Source organism: Ostrea edulis, chromosome 9, assembly GCF_947568905.1.
Source record: "Ostrea edulis chromosome 9, xbOstEdul1.1, whole genome shotgun sequence".
NCBI classification, from domain to species: Eukaryota; Metazoa; Mollusca; class Bivalvia; order Ostreida; family Ostreidae; genus Ostrea; species Ostrea edulis.
The window spans coordinates 27,105,331-27,118,275 of record NC_079172.1 but is presented as its reverse complement, the minus strand read 5'-3'; the positions used below and the strand labels follow the sequence as shown (position 1 = coordinate 27,118,275).

Below are 12,945 nucleotides of genomic sequence, written 5' to 3'. Positions count from 1 at the left end.
GAAATGATTCCTTTAAGGGACATGAGATTTTCACTGACCTGAGTTAACTCGTGCATCATACTGAGCTCGTCCTCCACACACACCATGCTGAGTTTATTCTGATGACGCGGTGTCAGGGTAGTTTGTACAGAAGATAGTTTGCTTAGTAGTGTCTTCTCTAGATCATTCTGAAAGGTTAAAATTGTTTATCAATTAAATAACATCAGATTACTACAGGTGTGACTCTCGATAACATCAAAGTTAAAGTGACCTTACAACTTAGAGAGTTTGAGAAAGTTTTAGAGAGATCTGTGTTGAATTAAATCCAGGAATTAAAGGTCTGACTGTTATTGTTCAGGTTTTATAGTAACTGGAACTGTATATTTACAATAACTTGGGATTGTTTTGAGAATTTAGGAGGTTCCATTGGCATGTCTCTAAATTATTTTTTAAAAATTACAGTCTCATCAACATGGTTAAGTCAAAACAAATTTTTCAAATACAGCTAACTAGTTGTCAATCAAAAAGTACAATTAAACACTAATTATCAACCTCCAAACGAAGCAAAGTTGTAGGATTAAAACTGACAACAATCATCTACCCCAAACAGAAGTGCAAGCGATGTGTCACTTGTGTAAACACCCAATTAACAAAGTCACACTAGCCCAAGGCATTCACTGTTATCCAGGTAAGGTTCAAACTAAAATAATGATAGGCTCATTATTCATAACCTGATATATTACAGTGCTTTTTTCCCTTATATAACTGGTACAGATACATGTAAATGGTACCATTCTCAATGCCAAATACTATTAATTTTCCCCATTTTGAGGCTATAAAATGCCAAGGTGAAACAAACTGCTAAGTCTTCATAATTCAAGCCTGGTAATTCGCCATTATGAAACATTGTACAAGTTAACTAATTTCTTCACTTCCTCTACAATAGAAAATAAAAGTCAATAAAATGGCACTCGTTTGTAAAATTGTAACTAATGAATTGTAACTAATGAATACTTGTTTATTCTTTAAAATATGGTTTATTCAGCACTCATTTTAAAACAAATGCCATTTGTTGACATGAAAGAAAATTCCCAATTCATTCTATTTTGACGCCATTCCTCCCATGGAAGTACATGGTGCATTTTTGAATACTCGTCCCCCAATCGATATCACTAAATGGGAGATCTCTGCCAACTCACCAGATCTTCCATCTGTGCTGCCATGTGATACAGCTTCCAGCCACTTGCCTTCTGAGAAGCTCCTCTCTGATTGGCTAGTTCATTAACTGTGGGTCTTCGCTCTTCTGTATTATACATATGATGTATTGCAATTAGATATGCATTGATGTGGTACTGAAATCTCGGTAGAGTTTTGTATAAATGGAAATTGTAATCATTTTCAGATAGCAAAAAATTTTCACTCCAAAGAATACCTATATTTTATACATCATGCATGCAGCATACAGGTACTTACTAAATAATTGTTACAATGTACATTCTCTATTCTAAGATTACATCTTGAAACTGATCAGAGGACAGAGAATTAAATCTTATACACACCTTTAGGTTTAATGTCTGTATGTCTATTAAAATGATTATTTCTAGGTTTCCATGATATATTATAAAAGTTCATAAGGGAAACATTTGGTCGGCATTTTTCAACTGTCCATCGAACACCCTCCTCGTCCACAAATTCTAAAAAATAAAATATGAAAGAAGTTGAATTACAAAAATCAGCACATGTATATTCAGTAATCATTGTATGGCGAGTGCAAAAGTCAACAAAGGAAGCATATCCAATGATCAATTGCATAGGGAGTGTAAAACTCAACTTATGCCTATACAGTAATTGATTGCAAAGCAAGTGAGGAAATCAACATGTGCAAATGTCTGGCAAGTGCAAAAGTCTCCAAACAGAATTACACACAAGAAGTTGCAATAATATAGTCCTCTCCAGATTTTTAACATTGTGAAATTTCTGAAGGAGGAATGTCATAGTTAAATTGAGAAATAACATTTTTTCTCCTTTTGAGCAATAGCAAGAAAACCATCTATCAATTCAGTGAATACAGTATTAAAATCTACTCAAAGAACTGCAGTTCTGTTCTTTCTCTCTGAACATATGTACATGTACTGATTTTAGAGGGATTCAAATTTTAGCAGCTTTGACGGTGAAGCAACAGTGCTAATATATGCATGTAGTTATGCTAGAATATGAAAGTCTCAATTTATCGATTTTTCTTCATAAATGAAGTACTATTGAAATCATGATTACGCCAAAGAGTGCATTAACTCCAAATGTATGAGATGATGAATACACTTACCTTCCCTGAATTCAGCAACAATGTCCTCCTCCTCCTCCTTCACATTCTCTATAGCCACCTTCTCCTCATCCGAGGACACAGCGTCCTTAAACTCCTCATTAGCATTCCTACAAACCATAACAAAAACATAGGAGTGCCAAGTACCATTGATAGACATAAACTTTCTAGATTGACAATCATTTTTTAAAACACATGATGATATGGACTGCAACACATCACAGTGGCATATTTCACGAAGCATGTTAGCGCTTCATAAAAGTATGATGATGTAATGCGTTGCATTTCATAACCTTATGTATTTTCAAAAATGAGGTTTATTTCTTATATTTACATTCTTTACATTCTACTTTTATTCTGTCAGAATTCCCAGTAGTTGAAATAGAAATATTAATATATTATCTGTATTCATACATGGATGTGCATTGCTTACTACTGCCATGCATTCATGAGGAAATGGCTATCATTACAATTTGTAGAGAAACAATGGAAATGTTAATATTCATATGGCTTTTACATTGAACATTTTCAGTGATTTTTATCTTCAATACCAGCATTAGCATATGTCCAATACAGATATAAGTGAGCTGTTCTGTAGAACTTACAGAAGTTGTTTTCGTGGTTTCTTCCTAGGTGAAGCATCCATACTGTTGGGTAAAGAGTTGGACAAAGAGGCAATACTGCTACTTATTGCTGCAGACAAACCTGTAAACAAAAAGCACCATCACGTTTACATCAAAATATCTTCAAGGACTAATTAAGTTCAGCTTCGTTTATCTGGACACTTACAATCAGATGCAGCTTCAGTGGTTAGATGATATTTCCTAAGATTTTTGCATTTTATCTAGATGCTTCAATTATCCAGCAATTTTGTTCGGAACACGTGTCCAGATTAACTAGGTTTGAGTGTATATTAACCAGATTTGACTGTACATTAACTGGTTTGATTGTACATTACCTAGGTTTGACTGTACAATGACTAGGTTTGACTGTACAATGACTAGGTTTGACTGTACATTAACTGGTTTGACGTTGAATATGTGAACTTTTGAGATACAAATACAATATTTGCATGATTTAATGAAATTCTGAGGTGTGCAAAGGGAATATTTCTTAAACAGAAAGTCAGAGCTCACCATTTTCTAGACCATCCATAGGTTCCTGCTTGATTTTGAGGTCCGCCATGTTATTCTGTGTTGGTGTTGTGGCCTCACTGGACAATGCTGTATCAGTAGATGACTGACTTTCACTGTAACAATTCAGTTATAACACAATTAGTGCATTTAAATTCCTGTTCACACAGTAAATAATTCACCTGATAAAGATGAACACATTTATAAACTTATATGCCACAAAAAAATAAATCAATTTGTGTGCCTACATTTTACTTCTACCAAATTACAATTCATAATAAATGATTTTTCAGAAGATATTTCAAAAATTCAACCAAAAAAAATCAACAACAAAACTGTTGTAGTACAATATTAAAGTTTTAAATGCTAATTCATTCCAAAGCAACAACACATAAACCTACCCAGCAGGAGTTACTGGAGTTTTGGGGGAGCTAGTATTGGATTGAGGGGCGGAGTCTGTCCTGGAATCTGGGCGGGGACTGTGTCTGTCCATCGTGTTAAGACCACACACTGGTTTCTTCACAGGTCTGAAGAATGTGCAAATATCAAGTCAAATTCCAAAGTATTCCAGGATTTGTATATTAAATGCAAGAATTGATTCTAAATTTCATATTTCTATGACAATGAATTTAGAAACAGGTATTACACAGGTAATAAAAATAATTTACCCTTCATTGGTTCGCTTTCTGAGAATGCTGGGCCTTGGAGAGGCATTAGGGGTGCTGACTGGGGTACTGCTGCTGTTGGACTGAGAATTCTGAGGCGTCACTGGAGTTGACGGATAATTTGGCATGGGATTACACTGTCCCATGACTGTTAAAGCAGGGATGGGGATGGCTGCTGCAGCAGGTGATGATAAAGTTGGTATACTTTCCGTTGGAGTGGTCGGACGGGCTGTTGTTTCGGGAACAGTTGTTGATGCTGTAAATGGAAGGTTTCCAGACAATGCTTGCTGTGCTCTGATTGTGTCCATGGTAACCACCACTGGCTGAGACTGATTAAAACGCACAGCTGCCCCTGCTGTTCCAGAAAATGTGTGTGCTGCTTGCAATGATGCTGTTAAATTTGGAGTTTGAGTTGGCACTAAAATTTAAAGATTATATTGTATAGAAAAGAACATCAGAATCAACTTCAATAATATTTTTTTAAAACCAGTTATGGCCCTGTATGACAACATTGATAAGCATGAGAAGTGCATTAAATTCATCACAAAACTAGTGCGGCAGTGCCTTGTTCACATGGATGCACATTAAATTTTATTTCGAATTAAATTTGATGCTAAGTAAAATAATGCGCATTAAATCAATTTGAATTAAATAGCGTTCACACGGCGGTAATATTTAATGCGAAGTAAAATAATGCGCATTAAATTTGTATGCATCTCTAATTAAAGGATAGACTTTATCATTGAAAATTATTTTATAGATATTTTAATGAATATTGTGTACATACAGAATTTTTTTTGTTCAAAACACTAGGTCTATATTGCTGACTACTGTTGTGATGTAATTTTTAATTACTAATACATATTATAAGTCTACTATGGCGTCATATGGTAAAAAAAAAAATTTAACAATGAGCAGCATATTTGTTAAAATATAAAAAAAGAAAATCATATTGGAATCTATCACTATTCTAACATTTTTTTGTCGTATTTAAATGCAATTCCTTCCATATGTATTGCTCAGTATGCCTATGCAGAGCAGATTTACGTCTGACATTATCCAATGACATGCTGTTTGTACATGTTTTTAGTTATTATTATCATTTTGATTAGTTTTTCGCACAAAACTTACACTAACATGTATAGCTGACCACAGGTATGATGCATGTGACCCAAATTTGCCATAACACATGCGTGTACATTTAATGCGCATTAGCTTCGATTTGCATTCACACGGAGCTAATGCAAAGTAAATTTAATTCGCATTAAATCGCGACGTAAATTTTAATTCGAAGTAAATTAATGCGCATTAAAATCACTGTGTGAACGCGGTTCAGATTTAATTCTCATTAACTTACGTTTAATGCGAATTAAATTCTTCGTGTGAACGAGGCATAGAAATATGTCCAGAGGGCATGAATGCCTCAATCAATGTGACATTTGTAATGCAATATGAAAAAAAAAATCCCAGGGATTTATCGATACCTTTTCAGACCCAATATTCTGTTCCATTCACAATGTAAAATAGGTTGAATTTTTCTATTTTGTGAAAAAAATTAAAATATTGAACCTTTATAAAAAAAACTTTATAGCTTTTCAATGGAGAGGGAAAGTTGCTGCACGCCTTTTCATTCACCTTATAGATGAATTACAAGAGAAATGCAGTGCTTTCTCAATACGGAATTTACTTTTTTGTGTTAGTACCAGGGTTGAACCTTTATGGGCGGTTGCACATCTTGGATTTAAATCTCCGATAATGAATCCGAGGTTTAAATCCAGGTTTACTGGCTGCACACAGGTAAAACTGGCGCAAGTCCGGCTCATATTTACTGTAAATGCTGAACCTAAGGTAGAAGTGGTTTAAATCTGACTTTACATCGTCCACCTTAAATAATGGGTAGGATATTTGGATAGTTTGGATCATTTGGATGTGGATATAGGCTGATAAGAAATGAACAAACTGTGAAAAACTTATTGAATATAATATTATTTCATATTTCAAAAATACAAATGTTGGCTTGCCAAAGACCTGGTTTTAACTATCTTTCAATTGATAAATTGTGAGATTGGTGAACTCTTTAGGGTCTCGTTTAAAAGCTACCATAATTTTATTGACCGTAAACAGTGGTTTGTTTGGTGTACACAAATGTACAGCTAGTTATTATAATAACCTTAAAGCATTGATCACTAGATTGTTACTAGCCTAACTACAGAGCTAGTTCAGCAGGTCTCAGATTCGTTGATGGACCTCGTGGTTTGAATTTATCTTTGCTGCAGTGTTTTCCCATTTTGCACTTTTCTAAATAGCCATCTTGCCACCATTCTGTTTGTTTTAAATGATATCCTTTCGAGATTAATCAACTTCAAGTAAAACTGACTTTTCAAGTGCTGTGGACTTGGGTGACTTACTACATGTAGTTCTCAGCATCTGAGCAAGTTTAGATTAGGTAATCCTTACTTAGTTTTATAACATGCAACAGAATTCCTTCTCAGATAAACCCGACTCAGCTGGCATTCAAACCTGGCTTACGTGTTCCACAGATAAGCTGCCGAGCCATTCTTACCTGATCTAGATTCTAGAGATACTCAACTGGCCATTAGTGAACTTAAGTCTGGTGTGGTGCTAGCTATTTATACAGGTAAATCTGAGTGGTGTTCAAGTCATATCACTGAATATATACAAAATAAAGAGAACCTTTGAAACACTCCTCTCTATTATTATTTAATCTAAAAGCTTTAATACAATGAAACCTCAGTGGCTTACAAGTCATATCACACATAAACGAGAGACCAATGGGCCACATTGCTCACCTGAGCAGTAGTTCCTAGCAAAAAACAAGCTCGAGCAAAAATGTCATTATACAAGCAGCTTGGTTCAGAAAAAAACTTTTCAAAGGTAATGACTAAAATTCATCAATGATCAAACTTAATTATTAAATTTTACTACAAATTCATTAATTATCATATGCCCTTGTAGACAGGCATGGCCTTTCATACTAACAAATTTCATCAGAGGATGCTTTGTGCCAAGTTTGGTTCCCTATCCATTCGTATGTAAAACTTTGATCTCCTATTATGGCCCCATCATTCCCCCAGGGGTCATGATTTTAACAAACATGAATTAGCACATGTCAGGAAGCTTCCATGTAAATTTGAACTTTTCTGGCCCAGTGGTTCTTAAGAAGAAGATTTGTAAATTTTGGCATTTTTGTGATTATCTCCCCTTTGAAGGCCTTAAGGGGCATGACCCTCCATTTGAACAAACTTGAATCCCCTTCACACCATTGACCAAGGATGATTTTGTTCCAAGTTTGACTTAAATTGGCCCAGTAGTTCTGGAGAAGGCTTTCCTCTATATCTGTAAGTAAAACTTTGATCCCCTATTGTGGCCCCACCCTACCCCCGGGGCCATGATCTGAACATATTTATATCTACTCTATATCAGGAGGCTGTCAGGTAAATATCCCCTCTTCTAGCCCAATGGTTCTTGAAAAAGATTTTAAAGATTTTCTTTATATATTCGCATTTATAACTTTGATCCCCTATTGTGGCCCCAGGGCCCTTCATTTGAACAAACTTGAATCCCCTTCACCCAAGGATGTTTTGTACCAATCTTGGTTGAAATTGGCCCAGTGGTTCTGGAGAAGAAGTCGAAAATATGAAAAGTTTACAGACGGATGACGGACAACAGGTGATCAGGAAAGCTCACTTGAGCTTTCAGCTCAGATGCATTGATTGGGATGGTCATGCGCTCTGCGCCATTGTCCAATTCAGATGAAAATTGGCCCATTAGATTATCTGATCCAAGCGCCAAAGTGCGCATTCATTATCGATTGTAACTTACGTTTTTCTCTAGAAGTGAATTGAGTACAACTTGTTTATTTTTTGTACTTTAATTTTCAATTCCTATGTATTCTGATACACCAAATCTCATTTGTTGAAGCAATACAAACAAAATAGACAACCAATAAACTGTTTCCTCTTACACCATGCACTCGTCTGCTTATGTTTCCTTTAGTGTTTAAGCTTCAGAAGGCCAAGGATATAGAAACGACAGAAAATGAAAAAACGAATGATAAAAATAACATCAATGAGAGACCGTCGTCAGACACCGATGCCGATAAAAGCAATGATACCATTGAGAGGGGGGAAATGAAATTAAGGAGAAACAATTTCTAGAGCGGTGGAAAAGATCATGGTCATGGTTTCATTTAATAAACATAATGTTCCACTGCACACTTGTTATTCATTGAAAATGGCCTTTCAAAATGTGTTAATGGCCCATTAAATATGAAAATGGCCCATTCAAAATTTGAACCGTGTGGCCATTGTCGCATGGGCCATTTTGGCCTCCCCAATCACTGCAGATGAGCTAATAAAAAAGAAAACCTTTCAAACACTCTCCCCTATCAACCTAATGCATTATTTCTATGGCAAAGTGAAGTGTTCTCATTAAAAATGTCACCGTTTTCAAAATATTTTTCGTTTTTATCTTTAAAATCTTTTGACTCGAGTATCACCCATTCAATTCACTCTAAATATTATTCAAAGGACAAGGGACGTTATTGGCTATATACCGCCGAGATTTTTTTCATTTTTTCAACTTTCATACTATGCTTAATTATTCTTTTTATTTACACAACTAGGATGTTCTTCTAATCCCACTTACATGAAAATGACGTAATATTTTATTATGACGTCATGAATATACGCTAAAGATGAGCTGTTTAGCGGAATCTGTTGATTTGAAATAGATTATGAATAAACTTTAGCAAAAACAAATACTTTTGCATGCAACAACCAGATTTATATTTTGCATGTTTAATTATCCATTAATATTCTTCTTTTATTATCAATATGGTGTCGGTTGTTGGCTGCAAACAATATGAATTTTAAAAAAGAATGAATGCGAAATCGGCTGTTTTCGATACGCAGTCAATATTTTGCATGTTATAGAACTGGGGAAAAAATACTTTTGCATGCAACAACCAGATTTATATTTTGCATATTTAATTATCCATTGATATTCTTCTTTTATTATCAATATGGTGTCGGTTGTTGGCTGCAAACAATATGAATTTTAAAAAAGAATGAATGCAGAAATCGGCTATTTTTGATACGCAAAGTCAATATTTTGCATGTTATAGAACTGAAAAATAATAATACTTTTGCATGCAACAACCAGATTTATATTTTGCATGTTTAATTATCCATTAATATTCTTCTTTCAATATCAATATGGTGTCGGTTGGATGCAAACAATATGAATTTTAAAAAAGAATGAATCAGCCGTTTTTGTTACGCAATGTCAATAATTTGCATGTTATAGAACTGAAGCAAACTGTTCCACCATTTAACTCCATAAACTTTTACTTACTTTGCGATTTAATAAGTACATGTATGTCCAGTAAAACAATTAATGCGTTACCTAGTTTGCCATAAAAATCTGCACCTAATAAATACAGATGATGTCTGCCTTTCGAGTCACGGAGGCGGATCAAAAATCCACCGCATGATGAATGGAAATTATTCTACTTTCGTTTTTAAAGGTCACGGGAATATGTTTGGACGTCCTGTCTTTTCAAAATAAGATTATTTAAGAATAAATTGCATTTTAAAAAAATCAAAGACACACATAGACCTTCAATAACTCGAAAAATTCGTTCATTTTCGGCAAATATGGGTACTGATACGTTATATCTCAAGAGCTAGATAGTTGGGATGTCTGTTACTTTTTTCGCTAAATTTTATACAAATATATCAAATATAATGCGGGTTGGGTTTTTTTAAAGCAGTTTTCTTACATCATTTTTTACGTACATGCATGTATATATATATGATGCATGTTGAAATTAAATATTACTACATTAGTATAATTAGATATTGATTCCATAGGTTCTTAAAACGGTTTAAATTAAAAATAAAATAACAGCAAATCATTATTTATATCTTCCAGCGAGATGTGGTTTCTTTAAAACGTCGAAAACCTGTGACCGATTTGAAACTTCGACCATCGTGGTGGCAGATTTTTTTCTATATCGCATATGATTGATTGATTGAATATTGTTTAACGCCCCTCTTGAGAATATTTCACTCATGGAGACCTCACCACTGCCGGTGAAGGGCTGCACAATTTAGGCCTATGCTCGGCGCTTATGACCATTGAGCAGGGAGGGATCTTTATCGTGCCACACCTGCTGTGACACGGGACCTCAGTTTTTGCGGTCTCATCCGAAGACCGCCGCATTTAATCGCCTCTTACGACAAGCAAGGAGTACTGTGGACTTACTCAAACCCGGATCCCCACGGGTTCATATATATATGTAATAGATGCACATTTACAGGTACACATATATAACAAAGGTAATTGGGCAGGATGTACTAGCTACAATAATGTAGCCCTCTCTGATTTTTTTTGGGAGGGGGGAGGGCTACAACTCCTTAGGATCTCCGTAATGGTGCAAATGCGGGAGTGATTCACTCCCGCAACATTTGCGCTCATTCTAAACATTTCCTGACTTTCTTTACGTAAATAAAATGATATTCTATGTTTCTTAGTCAATATATAAATTTACAACCTGCAACTTAAGATTTGTGAGGCTCTATTCTACCGTTTTCAACAATTTCGATAAATTCCAATTTCTCGATTCATATTTGTGCGCCATGTTTGATGTACTGAAGTATAAACTTCCGATTGTCAAGTCATTTGCATATGCCATATAAGGTAGTATTTACATCAATGGACAAGTATGGAGGCGAAAGCTATTTCGTCGGTATTGAAAAGGTTTGAAATTAATATCAAGTTAAAAACCGAACAGCAGAGTGTAAATTTTTTCTGCAACAATATGATTTTCCTTTCTTTGTCGAAGTGGCTCGAGTAACTACATTTTCGCGCTAATTGTCAATGCTTAGGTTTTCATTAGATCCACCTATGAGACCTCGCGATAACAAGCATGGCGGAGCAGACGAAGAATTTTGCATGCTGTACATTGTATTTAATGAAAAACACCTTTATTAGACATGGCCAAGCACAAAGTTGGTACTCCTTTTGGTGTAAACAACATTTGGGACTAATACACAGAGTTTATTAACAGTTATTCATAAAATTAGTTTGCACCATTACGGAGATCCTATGGAATTGTAGCCCTATCCCGAAAACGTCAGAATTAAAAAAAAAAATGGATAGGGCTACATTATTGCAGCTAGGATGTACATGTGTATATATACATGTATAGATAAAAATATTCAGACACCGTAGTATCGAGGAGGGGTTGCCCCTCCACTTTGGGGGGTGGGGGTGGGGTGGGGGGGGGGGGGTGATGTTGACCATTTCCTTGCTATGGGAACAACTTGACCAGTCTAATGACACTTCAACTTTTATCAATCTTAAAAAATATATAATATATATATATGTGTGTGTTGCGATGATTGTTACTAAAAGTTTATATTAGTATTGACATACGCCCCCTCCATGATTAGGAATACTGGAGTATAACCGTAAGGTGATGTAGACACTTCTCACTTCTCTCTCTCTCTCGTCAATGTGTTCTGGATAGGTCTGGCCCGCACATTGGAAAGCGAAAATACTTGCATGATATTTATTAAATTCATTTTTAAAAAAGGTCCGTTGTAGTTACATACACTCTCTCTTGGAAACAGACACGTAGCATCATTTATCGGAGGGGGGAGGGGGGGGGGGGGTTCGAAGGATAAGTTGGTAGTTAATTAGCAAATGAAAAAAAAATCTTCGAATTCTTAAATTGTCGGGAGGTGGGGGGTATCCTTCGCTACATGGGTTCAATTCATAATCTTAAGCCTATTTTTTTCTCATTCAATACTACTATCAAGAATATGGGGGGTGGGGGTGTTTCGCTCAATATATCCTTATTCGCATATGAAAATAAGTGCCTGGGAAAAGCAGTTACATATACCACATTGTCTATACATGTATTCAAACAACTTCCCAGATTCCGTTCTAGATTTAGACTGAATGTCGGTGCCTACAATGACATGCCCACTGAATGATGTAATTTTCATTTATCAAAGATGAACACTATATGGAGAGAGAGAGAGAGAGAGAGAGAGAGACAGACAGAGAGAGAGAGAGAGAGAGAGAGAGAGAGAGAGAGAGAGAGAGAGAGAGAGAGAGAGAGAGAGAGTTGGAACTACTTTGTTGACCATTTAGGGGAATGTAAAGATATAAACACGGACGCATTTTTGTGAGGTTTTTAAATACATTTGCTATATGAAATATACCATCTGAAGTAACATGCATATTACTTGACGTGTTTTGCTGTACCCAAGAAAATGATCCCATTCATGCAACATAAATTTGTATCGTTTAGTATATGTACATTTACCACACCTTATCCAATATATTTTGTAAATACCCACAGCATATTTTATTCGTATGTACTGTAACATGTATATTGCATACACATGTAAGCAGACCTGTTATATAGTCCTTGGTGTACATGGCATAACAAGTGATTTTATCCGACTCATTCGACGTTTTTAATCAAAGTGTTTATATGTATGACCAAAACAAAAAACAAAAAAAACCCAGGAAAAATTAAATTCAAAAGCCATTTTATTTTCCATATTTTATTTGAATAGGAGGACATCCAACAGCACCTTCGAAAATATGATTGCGTTCTACTCAACAATTTTTGACAAATGCACGCATCATTTTCCTCGCTCTAATTAACACAAGATTCTTCCGCAAAATGTATATGACCACGATAAAGTTACATGTAAATGAATAATGTATTTGCCAGTTTTCAATTGTCTTTGATCTCAATGAGTATTTTTATATAAAAAGTTAAAATTGTAACTTTTAGAAAAATATT

The 12,945-nt window shown here is 35.2% G+C and overlaps 1 protein-coding gene across 5 annotated transcripts in view; it reads right to left on the bottom strand.

Moving 5' to 3' along the window:
• The window catches only part of LOC125657592 (histone deacetylase complex subunit SAP130-like), a 31,259-nt gene that overhangs the window by 1,522 nt on the left and 16,792 nt on the right, over positions 1-12,945 (bottom strand). For all 5 annotated transcript variants that reach the window (XM_056150003.1, XM_048888271.2, XM_056150001.1 and 2 more), the window contains 8 exons: positions 4,101-4,515; positions 3,834-3,959; positions 3,436-3,548; positions 2,905-3,004; positions 2,303-2,409; positions 1,539-1,673; positions 1,179-1,282; positions 39-167 (listed from right to left, as the gene is read on the bottom strand). In XM_056150003.1, coding sequence (XP_056005978.1) covers positions 39-167; positions 1,179-1,282; positions 1,539-1,673; positions 2,303-2,409; positions 2,905-3,004; positions 3,436-3,548; positions 3,834-3,959; positions 4,101-4,515 — 1,229 coding nt within the window. The remainder of the gene's footprint in view (positions 1-38; positions 168-1,178; positions 1,283-1,538; positions 1,674-2,302; positions 2,410-2,904; positions 3,005-3,435; positions 3,549-3,833; positions 3,960-4,100; positions 4,516-12,945) is intronic.